The sequence below is a fragment of the Scophthalmus maximus genome, chromosome 18 (assembly GCF_022379125.1).
Source record: "Scophthalmus maximus strain ysfricsl-2021 chromosome 18, ASM2237912v1, whole genome shotgun sequence".
NCBI lineage: Eukaryota > Metazoa > Chordata > Actinopteri > Pleuronectiformes > Scophthalmidae > Scophthalmus > Scophthalmus maximus.
In genome coordinates this window covers 6,858,252-6,874,400 of record NC_061532.1, presented here as the reverse complement: position 1 = coordinate 6,874,400, position 16,149 = coordinate 6,858,252, and the positions used below count along the sequence as shown (strand labels likewise).

Sequence of the window (16,149 nt, the reverse complement as noted above, 5' to 3'; positions counted from 1 at the left end):
GAGATAAGGTCTAAGGTGAGATTGCCTTGCTCCTCATTAATTATGTAAAAAAGGACTGAGGATAACAGATGACATTTTAGAACGAGAATGATCAGGTGCATCCCTTTGATCAATATTACCAACTTTGCCACTCTTTCATTTTTTATGCCATTTTTTTTTTTTTTACCATTTTACAATATTTCTTTGATTTGCTCTCTAGTTTTATTTCTGCGTATGAACCAGACTGATCTAAATAAGTAAAATTAAACATCCTCCCCCACAGGAAGTACAACCCTCCTCCGCTGGAAGACAAGGTGACCAAGCTGAAGGTTACCATGGTGGCGTGGGATCGCCATGACGGCACGGTGATCACGGCTGCCAACAATCTGACGCTGAAGGTGTGGAACTCCACCACGGGGAACCTCGTTCACGTCCTGATGGTATGCAGCGATCAAACGCGTCCACTCACAAACTCAGACTCACGAGTAAAAAAAGTCAAAAGGGAAACACGAGCATGAATTCGATAATTAATTACAGTTCACTCACACTTTCCATGTGTTGTTGCTAAGATGAGCTTTAAATAGTTTGGTAATACCTAATGTAAATGTTCCACAACAGCAAACATGCTTGCTAGTTTGCAGTGTCATCACAGATTTTTGCACAGATTTATTTGTTTTCCGTCAGTTTCCTTATTTTTGGATGTTGAAGCAAAGACGTGGGACATTTGATTTTTGTCTTGAAAACATTGCATATAGACCCAGACGGACAAGAAAAAGCAATAGTTGACATTGGTAAAATCATCATATGATTGTTTCTTGAATTAAAACACTTGTGCTATTGTAGCTGACTATAACATGTTGGATGTCAGTGTGCATTTACATACACTCGCAGAGAGAGTAATGCATTGTTGCTTAATTAAAACATCACAGGTAGAGTCCTTTAAGAAACAAACACCACAGATTTTTTTTAATCTGCCTTTATTATTTCATTTTTTTAGGATTGTCTTAATCCAGATGTTCATGTTGTCTCATGACAGGGTCACGAGGATGAGGTGTTCGTTCTGGAGCCGCACCCCTTTGACCCAAGAATCCTTTTCTCGGCGGGGCATGATGGGAATTGCATCGTGTGGGACCTGGCCAGAGGGGTCAAGATCCGCTCCTACTTCAACATGGTAAGATTCTCGTTGTCACCGTCTGTCTGACTTCTCTTTGGCCACATTCACGCTGAAGTTTAAATTTTTACACCAAAATAAATGTTTTTTTTTATTATTCAACATGAGTGAACCTGATAAAAGATTGACAGTTGAAAAGTTTGCTTTTCTATTTTTTGATTCTCTTTTCCCCCTGGTGTGTCACTTGCAACACACCTACCCTAACTCTAAAATAATAGACATCCCTATAAGGGATCGACCGATACAGATTTTTTAGGGCCGATGCCGATACAGATTTTTTTTATTGGAGGAGGAGCGGCGGGGTGGGAGACATTGAATCCCCCTCCCGCTCTCTGGAGGAGAGGGGAGAGTTGGGTACCCGGCGGGCGTGCCGCGCGGCAGCCTAGGGCAGAGGCACCGCAACGGCGCTGGGTAAATGGTTCCGGAGAGAGCGGGGCCGGGCCCGATAGGCGACTGGATCTGCCCTCCCAAAAAAAACTATCGGCGAACGTAGCAGCCGCGCATCGGCCGATGCCGATACACGTAAAAAACGCAAACATCGGCCGGCCGATAAATCGGTCGAACACTAATCCCTATGCTATTTTAACATCTGGAATTTTGAAAGTTTTTTGGAAAGTCATAGAATCGCGCAAGAAAATGGTTGAATATTAGTGGATCCCGCTTGTGCCCTTTCCCACGGAAGACAAAAGCCAGATGTTTGTGGGTTTTCTGTCCGGTGTGAAAGGTCCTAATGCATTTTTCCCCCTCTCGTGTGACATGCTGTCATGTTTTCATATGCAGTGAATTACCAAAAAGATACGAGGATAAACATTGTTAGACGCTATTTGCTCTGCACTTCAGGGATATGTGTTTTTCATTAAATAATATTCCTTTTGTATTAGCTGCTTTCCCACCACATATTCTTTTCCCTTTCCTCTCCCAGTGTCACTCTTTTCGTCTCGCACGCTTTCCCCTCTCACCCACTGTTCCTCCCCTCCCTCTGTGCTTTCACTTTCTCTCGGCACTGTCTCACTTTCTCACCTCAATCACGGTGAGCAAATTCTCTATCATCCAATTCATTATGTGTGGCCATGGGCACGAGTTCTAGCACGGAGAGAAATAATGACGCCGCGAACTCATGTGCACATGGCGCTGCACATATTCATCTAGCGCGTTAATTGTCAAAGCTGCCGTCGTATTTCCTGCTTGCGTCTCTATGGTAACCAAGGATGGCAGTAATCACAGTCTCAGAAAACAAAGTGAGTCACTCGGGGAGCTGGTCGGTCGCCCAAATCTTGTCGGTGATCACGGAGAGCGAACAGCCTCCTCACACAAACCGTGTGAAGAGGCCTGAATCTCAGTTTGAAACCTAAAAAGAATAGTTCAGTATTTTGGGAAATTGTTACTCAGGTGGTGGTTGACTTTTAGAGGAGAAGATAGATTACACTCTCGTGTCTACCCTGTAAAGCTTAGTATGAAGACTGGAAGCAGAAGGAAATGTTTAGCAACAATCTACCAGCACCTCTCGGCTGCAATAATGATAAAATGTTTGTTTTTTTAATGGGGGCCAAACTATTTCTTACGTCGTGAGCTTTAAGTGCTACAAGTGCTGGTAGACCACAGACAGACATTACAGGTGATAACAGTCTTCTTTTATGACTCAGCAAGAATGCAAGAAAGTGAACTTCCAAAAACGCAGAACTATTCCTTTTAACGGTGCATAGCCTGCCCGCGTCCGGCAGACAACTTGAGTTGCTAATCAACCCACCGCATCGTGTATCCTCCGCAGTGAGGGGGGGTGTTTGAACCAGTTCACACCGCTTATTCTATTAGACGCTGTTTTATCTGTGCTGCTGCTGCTGCTGCTGCTGCCGTTATCCTCGGTCAACTGTGCCCCTCCTGCGTTTACCCAAATAGAGGGAGATTTAGAGTCAGTACCTCAGGTTGGCCAGATACAGAGTCTATTTGATGAATAAGGGACAAAGGTGTTTTCATCATGGTGTTTGAATGGGAGCTGTTGTGTAAAAAGTGAAGGGGAAAACCCACAGTACAACTAGATGCAACAGGCAGATTGTGGTCAGAACGCTTTAGTTTCAGTTTCTGCAGCCGCTCAACTGGTTCTCTGTTTTGTCAGAATATACCTCAAGTTTTCTTGCTGCCCATCATATTCTGTCTATTTCACAATTGATGCTTGAAATGTGAAATGCTGCCGGCCTGAAATGCAAAACATCTTAAAAAAATACCTGATCATTTTCCGAATCTTGAATGCATTATTTTGGTTTATTATTTAAAGAAATTTTTGTAGACCAAAACTCCTTATGTGACATTCATGTATAGCTCTTTGAATAGTGCCTATGACTTTGTTTAGCAGAAATTTGACATTGACTGTGTCCGTGTCATATGACTGCTACAGTTGCCTCAAATCCCCCCCAGGTAGAGTAATAGTGTTATTTACAGCGGACACTATATCTTCTCCTCATCCGCATTTCTTCCTCTCTGTGGATAGATTGAGGGCCAAGGACACGGGGCATTGTTTGACTGCAAATGTAGTCCAGATGGGCAACACTTCGCAGCCACAGACTCCCACGGACACCTGCTCATCTTTGGCTTTGGCTCCAGCAGCAAGTACGACAAGGTAAAGAGGCAGGGACACGTATCCATACCTGACATTGAACAACAACTCGAGTGACGGATTTTATCAGTAGGGACAAATGTCCTCAGATCCTCAACGAAAAACAAATAGACAGCTTTAGAATGTACCCGTGACTTTCCACCTGTGCTTTCAGATAGCGGACCAGATGTTCTTCCACACCGACTATCGGCCGCTGATCCGGGACGCCAACAACTACGTGCTGGATGAGCAGACCCAGCAGGCGCCGCACCTCATGCCCCCTCCTTTCCTGGTGGACGTGGACGGAAACCCCCACCCTCCCAGATACCAGCGGCTCGTGCCTGGCAGGGAGGGCTGCAGGGACGAGCAGCTGATCCCGCAGATGGGCGTCACTTCCTCAGGTACAGGGGCTGAAATCAGACCCGCGGCTTGTGTCGCCTCTTCACGTTCTGGGGGTCATGATGGGAGTTGTAGCGGGATTCGGCCCTCGTCTGCCTGAACACCGCCAGATCAGATCTTCACCTGGAGGTCTCGTCGGAGCTCATCCGTCAGCTGATCAAAGAAACCCATGACAAGCCGATCATATGGCTCTTGTAACTCATTACCTGACAAGAAAGTTATCGGGTCTCAAATGTGCGTAATGAGAGAATATTGAAGAGCAATTTAAAATCTTGGCAGGAATGTGAACATAAACAATCAGTAGATAATAAAAAGCATCAGTGTTGCACAGTGGAATCAGGTGGAGGTAGCAACAGGCTCTGAAGTTTTGGGCTTTTCAGTATATAGGATGGCATTTCTTGACCTTGTCCTGCTGTCAGCTTTCTAAAAGCTTCCTGGATATTGAGGTGCCTCTGAAGGATTTTGGGGAAACCCCACGGCCCTTTTCTTCTGTGCAGCACTGTCACGTATGCAGCGTAGGAGCCTTCAGCTGGCAGGCGGCGATATCTTTGCAACTGCGATGCCCGTCGGACTTCAAACGTATTCGATTTGACCAGATTCGTCACTGTTTCTCTTTCACCTTTTAAAGTCTCTTTCTCTCGCTCCGTTTCTGTCTGTGCCAGGCCTGAACCAGGTGGTGAGCGAGCAGGCGGTGGACGGTCCTAGTCCTCTGGATACGATGATTCAGAGGCTGCAGCAGCAACAAGACCAAAGGCTGGGAACAAACGAAGCCCCTGTGTCTGCAGCTGGTAACAGCCGGGCTGGCAGAGGTAGGAGTGATAGGAAGGTCGTGCTATTGTAGTGTGGGCAGCTTTTTTTTAACAGTGGGATATACATGGTGTGCAAATATTTGTTTTCAGGACAAAATATTGAAGCCTTATGAACTGTCACTTGTATGTGGCAAACTCCACTTATATCTGACCCAGGTTAAAACCAGCTGAGAATTATTTGCAAAATACTATGTTAATCCAGATAATGATGAATTTGCACAATTACACTACACAGTACGTTTATAATACATAGATTATCATACTCATAATTAAGAATTGCTTAAGAATTGTGAAATTAAGAAAAGAGTTTTCATATGAAATATGCAACATACACAAAGTCCAATTATGCAAAACAAGCATTTTGATTTATAGGAAACCTAAAAAAAGTGAAATAAGACACAATGGAGCTGAGTCTCAGAGAGCTGTGTTTGGGATTTCTTTTTTGTTGTTGTCAGTTAATCCACATAGAAACATACAGTACATTAAAGTCACTCGTGTGTCTGTGGCTCCAGCTCCATTCTCACATTCACAGACACAATGTTAAGTAAGTGCCTTAAACTGACTTGATTTAAAAGAAACTGCTCTTTCGTTACAAAATCAATCAAGAGAAATATAACGAATCAATAACTGACTCTCCGTCATCTAGAATCATTACTTATTTTCTAGTCTATCTTTGCATCTCCAACAATCGTTTAATTGAGTAGTCCATCGACAGAAGAAAAAATCACAAAACTATTTTGTGAAATGATGAATTGTTTTTAGCAACAACAAAAAAATAGTTCCTGGTTCCAGCTTCTCAAATGTGAGGATTGATCCTTTTCTCTTTCTTGTGTGATAGTAACTTGAACATCGTGTAAGTCTGACAAAACAAGCGTGACAATGGGCTTTGGGAAGCTGGATGACTGATATTTTTCTCACCTGACATTTTATAGACAAAAATTAATCGATTATGAAAACAGTTGTTTTTTCAAAAATATTGATTAACCAACTTCTCAGATTATTTTAGTTTTCTACTGCTCCTTATAAGGTTTGTTTAAGTGCTATCCTATGCAGCCACTGCTAGAAACTTCATCATGAAAAATAGTTTTCTTACTATTCTTTTATGGATCCTTTTAATACTGTTAAAAGAATGGAAACTGAAAGCGCTGTTAGTTTCATTCTTTCTTTGATATCACTTCTCCACAGGATCGGTGGGTTCGCCAATAGAGGTGCACTCCCCACCCAACGTGGGTCTGCGTCGCAGCGGCCAGATCGAGGGTGTCCGCCAGATGCACAGCAATGCCCCACGCAGCCAGATGGCCACAGAGGGAGACCTGGTGGCCTGGAGCCGCAGGGTGCTGGTCCCTGAGCTGCAGGACGCCTCTGTCAGGTAAAACACAACACACACTTACAAGTATCCATACAAAACTCACACTCCTAAAATTAGACTTTGGAGGGTAGAATATCACATTATCATTTCCCAGTCTTGAAGGTGCATGCTTCAATGCACGTTAAGATCATGTGTGTGTGTGTGTGTTTGTGTGTTGTTGTGCAGGAGACAGGTGAGCTGGCGTGAGGCGAAAGGGGAGGAGGAGATCAATATTTATCAGTCAGAAAGGAGGAGACGCACCATCCACTCCCTTCCCAAGGAGAGCAGGGTAAGTGAATTACCACATTCGCAGACGCACACTTTCAGACATTATTGTTTTAGAACACTGTAAAGAAATGTGATTATTTCTCTCTTAAAAATATTTTATTGATTGCTTCACATCTCTGAAATACAGAGTCAGGTTCAGTCCGATGTCACTTGTCCCCCAAGTGATGGACCATGAGTAAATTTGCATACTGCCAGATGTCCATACAAAGATATACTTCTAGAAATACATAACGTAATTTAATTTTATTGTTTTACTTATTCTCATTTCCTGCCCTCCTCATTATTCTGCTATCAGACGTATAATATCACCTGTCTGTCCCTCCTATTCTGTTCTCTGTTGTGCAGGTTCATCCCACATCAGAGTGTGCAGTCGATGAGGGGAGGAAGAGTCAGGGTAACCATGGTTATCAGACTCGTGCTGCCATGGAGGAGACGAGTCGCCAGAGTGCTGAGGCAGCAGACGACGATGACAGCGCCTCAGAGGTAGACACCCCGCCGCTGCTGCTGCTGCTGCTACGGCCTTGTTTCGGATTTAGGTTTACACTTAAGTGGGAACTATGAGGAAAATCATTCTGTATTATCTTAAAAAAACTGATTACTCTCTCCTTAAATTGGATCTGTGTTATGATGTGTTTCATTCCCTCTCTTTAATGGATAGTGTGTGTGGGGGTTTTTTTCAGGGAGAGGTGGAGGTACGTAAAATCAACGGGCATTCCTCAGAGGAGGAGAAGGAAGAGGAGGTAAAAGAGCCCTGGCCAGATGACCACAGTAGTTCAAGGTAAGACATCACACACATTTATCACATCGTTTACCACATCATTTACTTCCTACATACATGTATACATGCAGGTACCATTTGCAAAACGTTAAACACAAGCCGACACATCTGTGGTTTTAACCTTTGCCACGTGACGTATATTTGCAGCGACTACTCCAGCGATTACTCTGACTGGACGGCGGACGCAGGGATCAACCTTGAGCCGCCCAAGAAGAGCGTCAAGGTGAAAAAGAAGAGCAGCGGCTCCGAAGAGGACGTGGAGAAGAAGCGGGATGGGAAGAAAGAAAGAAAGAAAGACAAGCCAGACAAAGACGACGCATTACCAAAGAAGAAGCAGCCAAAAGAGAACAGGAAGGTTTGGCCCGAATTTTACTTTCCTCCTTGTAGCGACAGAAAAAAATGACAAGCGAACTAAATGTCTGCTACAGTTAAGTGTTCAAATTAAAATTCTAAGATTGTACCGATAATAAATAATCACACCAGGGGAAACACATGAGAACTTACTGTGTTGGCCCTCACCTAAAAGAAAATGCAAGCATGGCTACTGAGTATGTCTGGTGGTGCTGCGTGTCTTTCAGAGGGCAGATCTTCAGGAGCAAGGGCTAACCCTGGAGGAGTGGCTTCCCTCTGCCTGGATCACAGACACCGTCCCCCGGAGATGTCCTTACATACCCCAGATGGGAGACGAGGTACACGCCGCCTGTCGCTGTTGCACTGTCCTCACCTCATGTGCACCACACCAAAAACACAGGTCATGTTTTACATGTCAACAGGAGTAGAAGCAGAAACAGAAATAGCGAACCCGCGAGGCTGTTATGGTCATGACGTGTTGGAAAACAAGGAGCACGTTACGTGACATTGCCATCCACAGAAGTCTTTTAAATTTGTTTTAAAGTTTTATATTTTTGAGTTTTGAGAGTCACATGCCTGACAGTCAATAAATGTACCAGACAGATGAAGGTGTTCTTTTGTTCATTTGAAATGTGTGTGTGTGCTGCATGTGTTTGTGCAGTTATACTATTTCAGACAGGGACACGAAGCCTACGTGGAGATGGCCAAACAGAAGAAGATCTACAGCATCAATCCTAAGAAGCAGCCGTGGCACAAGATGGAGCTACGGGTAAGAAAGAGTTTGACAGAGATGGATTTAAGAGTCTCAGAAGAGAGGCGTCGCTCTTACATCTTATGTATCCGTAGATTTATATTATCTCTTCCCTCGTGCACCGACAGCCACTGAGGAGAAGCCCGTAATCAAAATCACAGAAGAGCAATGTCGCAAAAACTAATACAGGCTTCACACAGACAAACTATTCTCGGACGGTTGAGAAAATTACAATGTCATTCAATAAGAACATAAAATGTGAAGATCACAGTGAACTTCTCTGATAAAAAAGGAATACACATTTGATGTCGGACCTGGCTTTGTAATCTGACATTACAATTTGTATGTGTAATATTTTCAGTGACATTTCTATCTTTGTTGGGACACTCATCGACTCAGTCCCCTGCCTTAACCATAACCATCACAACTACATGCCTAACCCCAACCCTAAACCCTAAAACCCTGAAAATGTCCTCACTCCGTAGGGTCTAAGAGTCAAACTGGTCCTCACAAATATACAAGTACAAGCAAAACTCTTCTTCTCTATCACAAACAGTGGTCTAGCTTTGCTCTCTGGTTCCCCCTAAAAATGTCCATCCACTAAAAGAAAAATGTCTGCTGAGTACAAAGTTACATCACTCCATGTAAAACCGTCTCTGAACACCATCAGACACCTTTCTTAAAAAGCAAACAGCTTATGGGATTGTATTTTTTCTTCTATACTCTGTGTATTTTTCATTTCTTTTTCTGTGCAATGAGGCAGAAATAGCAATTCCAGAGCGGATGGCAGACCTTAATGCATCGCAGGCACAATGTGCATCTTTGTGATTGTGTTGCTTATAGCGTGTGAAACGCAGCGCTCTCCTCTGTATCCCCCTTTTTTGTGTGTGTTGTTTGACAACCAGGCATGGCGATGCCAAATCATCTGTCTGCAGTATCGCTTTTTTCTCGGATGGGAAAAAAGCTGCAGTAGCATTGCTTACACTCTCCCCAACCCATTCACAATAAACACAACATTGAAAAGAAATGTCTGTCAATAGAAAGTGAAAAGTTGTGCCCTGAATGTGAATAACCTCATAGGTAGACCATAGTAAGATCTTGCTTGTGTATTTGTTCTTTTCTTTGTGTCGTTCAGGAGCAGGAGTTGATGAAGATAGTTGGTATCAAGTACGAGGTGGGCTTGCCCACACTGTGCTGCCTGAAGCTTTCCTTCCTGGACCCTGACACCGGGAAACTGACTGGAGGATCGTTCTCCATGAAGTGAGCTTCAGTAACAGTTGTTTATGCTGTGTGTCATATCCTTAAAGTAACTTTTCATATCTCCCAATCATTTACTCCCCTTTTTCCCCCTAAAATGTGCCTGATTTGAAGTGCCATTGTTAAAAAATAACCTAATTAAATCAAAATATTGTCTTTCCTAAAAAAAAATTCATCTTGACACAAGAAAAGGCAAAACATTTAATCTGCATAAAGTTGACATAAGCTATAGCATGTTAAAGAATATAAAACTGTGCTGCTACAAGCTCTCTGTATCTGATCTGTTGATATGGGTCTTATATTTTTGGGTGTTTCTTTGCTTTCTCATAGTAACTTGTAAATGTTTCTCTTGTGTAGATATCACGACATGCCTGATGTAATCGACTTCCTAGTGTTGCGGCAGCAGTTCGACAATGCCAGAACGAGGCAGTGGAGTATAGGTCAGCCAGTTTTTGTCATTGCTTGCCTGACTAAGCCTGACTAACTAGAAACATGTGCAGTACTTGAATCAAATATATATTAAGAAATGCCACTTTTTCTACCTCAATTCATGAAGTCCACTTCTTTCTTTTAAAGACTGTAATGTCTGTGTAGGCGACAGGTTTCGGTCGGTGATCGATGATGCCTGGTGGTTTGGGACCATTGAGAGCCAGGAGCCCTACCAGCCCCAGTACCCTGACAGCCTGTTCCAGTGCTACAATGTCTGGTATGAACACGTCTCGGACTGTAGTGAGGTTGCAGGTCTAATCACATTTAAATTATAGTACACAATCAAACAAAATGTTCCTTCTTAGTCTCTGAGTAGCATCACCAGATAAAGAGATTGCATTAGCCCACATGTCGAACCCAAGCAGGAATAAAAGCAGAAGGAAACCTTTTGTTGGCGGTGATAAAAATGACCGACGTAAATCTGGAAAATTGGGTCTGGACATTTTCAGTTCATATATGACAAACGCAGCAGGAGGTGGTCCAAGTCAGACGGGTTCACAACAACGTTCTGTGGCATCTGGGTAGAGCATGCAGGAGGCAGGACATGAGGATCATTCAGCGGCAGAGAGCAGAGTTTTTTTTTACTGTCATCAACACGGTCACTCGCCCGCTGTATATTGCCTGGAGATTTTCCCGCTGTATTCTCACATGGGCGCCACTCCCCGCAGATTTTACCAGGGTGCTGGCAGGAAAAGTTCTGGAAAATGTCCGGACTGCAGTGCATGTCTGAAGGCTGCTTGAAATATGGATGAAACATTGTAATGTCATCTTAAGAAAATCATTTATCTTGTTTTATGGACAATCATGCAGAACTAATTTGCTTCATTAAAAGAGAAACCTTTACCAAAAAATGCATAATGATTAAGATCCATGTGACTTAAAAGATTTCAGCTGAAATTTAGAGACTGACACTTAGGAATCACTTTGTCAACTGTACAGTTGGTCTCTTGGTACAAAGAGAGTCTTGGTTAATTCTTGGATTAATGATTTCAAGGCCGGATTTTCCAAAGAGAACTAATGGACTAAGGTATCCCAAACAGAGTTTGACTGCTTGGACAAATCGTCTCAAATGTAGACTAATAGCTGCTTGTGATTTTGCCGTAGACGCCTCCTCATTAACTGCACCTCAATTTGCTCCAATCGTTCAAGAAGCTCGATAGAACTATCCTGGATGACACTTTTGAATTGTGATTTTGATATGTAAAATGACACCGACTCACGCTGCCCTTTTCTTTGTATCGCTCGACTTTCTCTGACAGTGACATTCTAAACTGAAACATTAATAAGCATGTTATCTTTTAGTTGTTTCTTTTTCCTTTCAACATGGTGACTGATAATTTGAAAAAACCTTGTCAGACAAGCACATCGGCTTTAGGTTGTGGTGAAGGAACGTCAGTGCTTACAACCACTGCATGCCACCTATGTAATATGTAAAAGAAATGACAAGAGTGCAATTTGATGAATGTCGATGATTGATATCAAAACTATTTCCCATCCAGCTGGGATAATGGAGACACGGAGAAGATGAGCCCTTGGGATATGGAGACTATCCCTGATGATGGTGGGTTATCTAAAACATACCCACACTGTCGTGCACTCAAACACTCTGACACACACACAAACACACAATTTCTTAAGGTAAAATCAAGGTAGTTTTTTTGGTGTCAAACTTTGACAATGTGTTTTGTGCAGCCACGTTCCCCGATGAGTTGGGCTTGAGCGTCCCGCTGGTAGAAGAAGAGCAGAAGGAGCTGCTCTACGTCCCCCTGGATGGGGAATGGGGCTGCCGCACGCGCGCAGAGGAGTGTGAACGCATCATCACAGCCATCGACCATCTCTGCACACTCGGTATGACGTCATCAAGCCTCCTGTGGCATTAACAGCCCGCTCATGTCACGTACACCGCATGTGGAGTGAAGCCACGAGGGCACATTTCCTGTAGAAGAGGCTGCAGCGCGAGTCCATACGACATGAGTCACCGCTCTGAGCTCAGCAGCCGCGGCTCATATGCTAAAAGGAATAAGCCGCTAAAGCGTTGAGCCAGATACTGAGGAGCTTGCTTGGATTCCTGTTAAGTGATGTAATTTCATATTAGGCACAGACTTTGTATTACTGCAATCCTCCCTGTGGAAGAGAGCTGGTCTGAGGGCTCCCTCTAGTGACAGTTTGGGGGGAATAACACAGAAGTACAAACAGTTGACACACTTAATCCTTCTAGAGCCCCTTTGTCATTCACCCTCATCATGACACTTTCTACCTCTTCCTCTTAAAACTGTTTTGGTTCTGAGCTATACAACTGATGTATCCTAGTAATAATCCTCTCTTCACCTGTCTTTTATCTGTCTTTTTTCTATCCACCTATCCAACTTACCACCCTTCAGATGTGGCAGCGCCATTTGCCTTTCCAGTGGACCTCCAGGCTTACCCCACGTACTGCACAGTGGTGGCCTACGTCACTGACCTCAGCACTATACGCCAAAGGCTGGTGAACCGCTTCTACAGGTAGGTCGCATCAGCTAGCGTTTAAGTAGGAGAGATGGCAGATGATACAGAATGTGTGTGTTTGTGTGTGTGTGTGTAACACACAGAGCTCAAGACGTGCTCTGCAAATGTGTTTTCCTTTCAGACGACTGTCCTCTCTGATGTGGGAGGTTCGGTACATTGAACACAACGCCCAAACATTCAACGAGCCTGGATCATTCATCGTCACCACCGCCAAGTTCGTCTCTGACCTCATGCTGCAATTCATTAAGTGAGTGTTTAAAATGCACAGTATCATTCATGTTAAAGCCTGCATGTCATTTTAGAGGAAAATAATGTCAATTTAAATAATGTAAATTACTTAAAAGTTAGAAAATAGACTTTTCATAGTGGATTAACAGAATGTTATTCACTTATTAAAAAGAAACATGCATTAAATGTAACTGATATTTGGACCTCTGATGACATAAACAACTATTTGGTGTTTGTTTTTTTCAAAAATAAAGATGTTTTAATCTTTAAGGTCTCACTGTCAGATATGAATTCATTCCTGCTTTCTCGTCCTCTTTTATTTTTCTTCTTCAGGGACCAAAGTCTGACAGACATCATGCTGCTCTACAGAACTATGAAGAAGGCAACTTTCTCTGACTCTGAAGACGAGGTGTGTTTGCATGTGAACAATTTTTACACAACAATGGGTCTTGAAATTGTCCTGAACAGGTTGTTTTTTTTAAATCCACTGATTCAAATAATGGCATGACTTTTCAACAGGGAAGAATATTGTTTTTGTAATTTGTTTATTATGGAAAACTTAAACTCTCATACACACGTCTTAATCCTCCCTCAAGATGTATTTGATTCAGAAATCTGTATTACACATGTTACACAAAAGTTTTAATTACCTGTAGTAAATATATCTTTAAATGTGCAAAGGCTACAGAAACTAAGCTGAGAATAAAAGGGTATTTAAGGTTTTCAACTGTGTTACACCAAATCCAAATGACCAAATAGTCAAAAGCTAGGATGGCAGCTAGTGCTAGACACTGCTAACCTAGGCTAGTAGTCACTGTCCCGTAAGCGAGTCAAAAAGTCACATTTTGCTCTCAAATCTGTTTTGACCAAGTATGTATTTACTGCGCTCTGGACAGTGGTCACATTAATGTGATCTGTGCTTCCTATAGCTCTAGTTTGGCAGTTCCAAGTCTTTTTTTAGGCATGAAACCTTAGGGCAGCTGGCATTTGAAATAACCGAATACTTGTTTCTATTCCAGAGCAGCAAATAATAGAATTATATTGGTACAGTTCACATGATCTCTATAATTGTTCCCCCTTTTTCTTTTGTAGGATGATGAGGAGGAGGAGGATGAAGATAGTAACGCTCCTGGAACATCAACACGGAACCACAAGGTAGAATATCTCACGGCATCAGTATGATCCCACACATGAGTAAAAAATAAACCATACTGAACTCTTACCTTTCACTTTTCACACGAGACGTTAGTCCTCTGTCACACAATCCAGCATCAAGAGGCTGTTCTATATCAGCTGTATTGTCATTTTTGTGCTTAGGGACGTCAACCTAATAGGCGGCAACTGCGAACCCGACCGCCTTCATATGACCCTCATGCGTGGAGGGGCCGCTGTAAGGAGCTGCTGGACCTGATCTTTCAGTGTGAAGACTCGGAGCCCTTCAGAGAACCCGTGGACTTACAGGAGTACCCGGTACATATGCAACAGTAGTCGTACTTTCTTTATTAAGATGTGAACCTACATGTATACCTCCGCAGACCAAAACAAACTCTCCTGGATGTGATCAGAGTTTAGATCTTTGTGAGTTTCCATCACGCCCACATTGCTATGCATCTTTTTGAAGGTGAAGGGATTATTTGATCCGGGGAATAGACTTCTCCGTTCAGTAACTGAAATGAAAACCAAACCAAATGAGGGTTTAAGTTGTGATGGAGAAACAATGTGACCCGACTCACAGCTTAAGTCAGGTAGAGAAGATGGTTTGTTAAGGTTTTATTTCCTGTCCACTCAAACTGATACATCAAATCCCGCAAATGTCTTACTCCTTTAACCGCTCTTCCTCTGCTCTTCCTCTCGTCCACTCCTTATTCTGTTCACGTCTCCATCTCCCAGGACTACCTGCAAATAGTTGACTCTCCAATGGACTTTGGAACCGTTCTCAACACGCTAAAAGAAGGAAAGTACCAGTCTCCCATCGAGCTCTGCAAAGATGTCCGGCTCATTTTCAGCAATTCCAAAGCTTACACGCCCAGTAAGAAGTCTCGGGTGAGACATGCGTGTGCGCACGCACACACACACACACACACACACACACACACACACTTGCTGGAACCATAATTTATACAATTTAATATGATTTGTGTTGCATACCGTGTTCTTACTTGGATGAGTCCATAAAAATAAAATCCTAAAATTAGCCAGTGCTTATTAACATGTATCCCTTTTTTCCCCAAGTATGTCAGTTGATTCAGTGTTTTTCCTTTATTGTGTCTCTAGATCTACAGTATGAGCCTGAGGCTTTCCGCACTGTTTGAGGAGCATGTCAGCTCCATCCTGGCTGACTACAAGGCCATCCACGGCCTGACAGATAAACTGACCAGACAGGGCACGGACAGACAGACGCGACACACTACGGACAAACAGACACGGCACGCCATGAAGAGGAGGAGGAGGAGGAGCGAGTCTCCCGCAAGCAGCACTGCATCCAGGTAAAAGGAAGAAGATTTTATTGTGGATTTTAGTTTTTAGTCCTTTTTGTGCATTAGATTTGATTGAGTGTTACTCCCTCCCCTGCTGCGTGTAGCCCAGAGAGGAAGAGACGCGTATCATCCAGGGTGACAGCGAAAAGGGAGCCATCGCCGCCTCCTTCACGACCTTCTTCCCTGAGACAGAGCATCCCCCCGAAACAGCCTCTGCAGCTGGTCAACGGGAAGGGGGATACGCCGGCTGCAGGGCGAACACGGAGCGCAGCACGCCACTCTGCACACTCTCCACCCGCCACATCCGCTTCACTTAATGCCACAAGCAGCACAGCGAGCATTGCAGGTGAGGATCACCTTTGCTTAAATTCTCACTTATAGATATACTAAAAAACTATTTGAGATGTTGCTAGATGAGTAAAACAACACTACTCTTGTGTCTGTTTGTTAAATATGGAGCAACTCCCAGCAGCTGGTTAGCCAGCAAGTAGTTAAAAAATATTATCAAGAACTACTCACAACTGGTGATGCTGTTTACTTCAGTGTTATTCTCTTTGCCATATCAGAGTCTACTCGTTCGCTGAGGGCTCACAACTCTGTGTCGGCTTCAACGCCCTCGGCTCCTGAAAAGGTGACACCCTCTCCAGCCACAGAAAGTAGCAGTGGAGGAAGCACCCGGCGGAAACTCAGGACGCCTGTACGACTCACACCTGGTAAGAGGCATTGTCA

General features: G+C 43.5%; 1 protein-coding gene across 2 annotated transcripts in view; it reads left to right on the top strand.

Moving 5' to 3' along the window:
* The window catches only part of LOC118289898 (pleckstrin homology domain interacting protein), a 33,573-nt gene that overhangs the window by 12,823 nt on the left and 4,601 nt on the right, over window positions 1–16,149 (top strand). Inside the window, exons 14-39 of one of the 2 annotated variants that reach the window (XM_035617096.2) lie at window positions 263–419; window positions 1,016–1,150; window positions 3,636–3,764; window positions 3,916–4,141; window positions 4,802–4,948; window positions 6,134–6,317; window positions 6,483–6,585; window positions 6,930–7,067; window positions 7,265–7,362; window positions 7,510–7,717; window positions 7,941–8,051; window positions 8,375–8,482; window positions 9,600–9,724; window positions 10,079–10,161; window positions 10,316–10,427; window positions 11,710–11,771; window positions 11,903–12,058; window positions 12,592–12,712; window positions 12,837–12,962; window positions 13,277–13,352; window positions 14,036–14,098; window positions 14,261–14,413; window positions 14,834–14,986; window positions 15,218–15,429; window positions 15,525–15,766; window positions 15,987–16,133. In XM_035617096.2, the coding sequence (XP_035472989.2) occupies window positions 263–419; window positions 1,016–1,150; window positions 3,636–3,764; window positions 3,916–4,141; window positions 4,802–4,948; window positions 6,134–6,317; window positions 6,483–6,585; window positions 6,930–7,067; window positions 7,265–7,362; window positions 7,510–7,717; window positions 7,941–8,051; window positions 8,375–8,482; window positions 9,600–9,724; window positions 10,079–10,161; window positions 10,316–10,427; window positions 11,710–11,771; window positions 11,903–12,058; window positions 12,592–12,712; window positions 12,837–12,962; window positions 13,277–13,352; window positions 14,036–14,098; window positions 14,261–14,413; window positions 14,834–14,986; window positions 15,218–15,429; window positions 15,525–15,766; window positions 15,987–16,133 (3,575 nt within the window). Of the gene's footprint in view, window positions 1–262; window positions 420–1,015; window positions 1,151–3,635; window positions 3,765–3,915; window positions 4,142–4,801; window positions 4,949–6,133; window positions 6,318–6,482; window positions 6,586–6,929; window positions 7,068–7,264; window positions 7,363–7,509; window positions 7,718–7,940; window positions 8,052–8,374; window positions 8,483–9,599; window positions 9,725–10,078; window positions 10,162–10,297; window positions 10,428–11,709; window positions 11,772–11,902; window positions 12,059–12,591; window positions 12,713–12,836; window positions 12,963–13,276; window positions 13,353–14,035; window positions 14,099–14,260; window positions 14,414–14,833; window positions 14,987–15,217; window positions 15,430–15,524; window positions 15,767–15,986; window positions 16,134–16,149 lie in introns of both variants that reach the window. The other variant, XM_035617095.2, reaches the window with a different exon arrangement.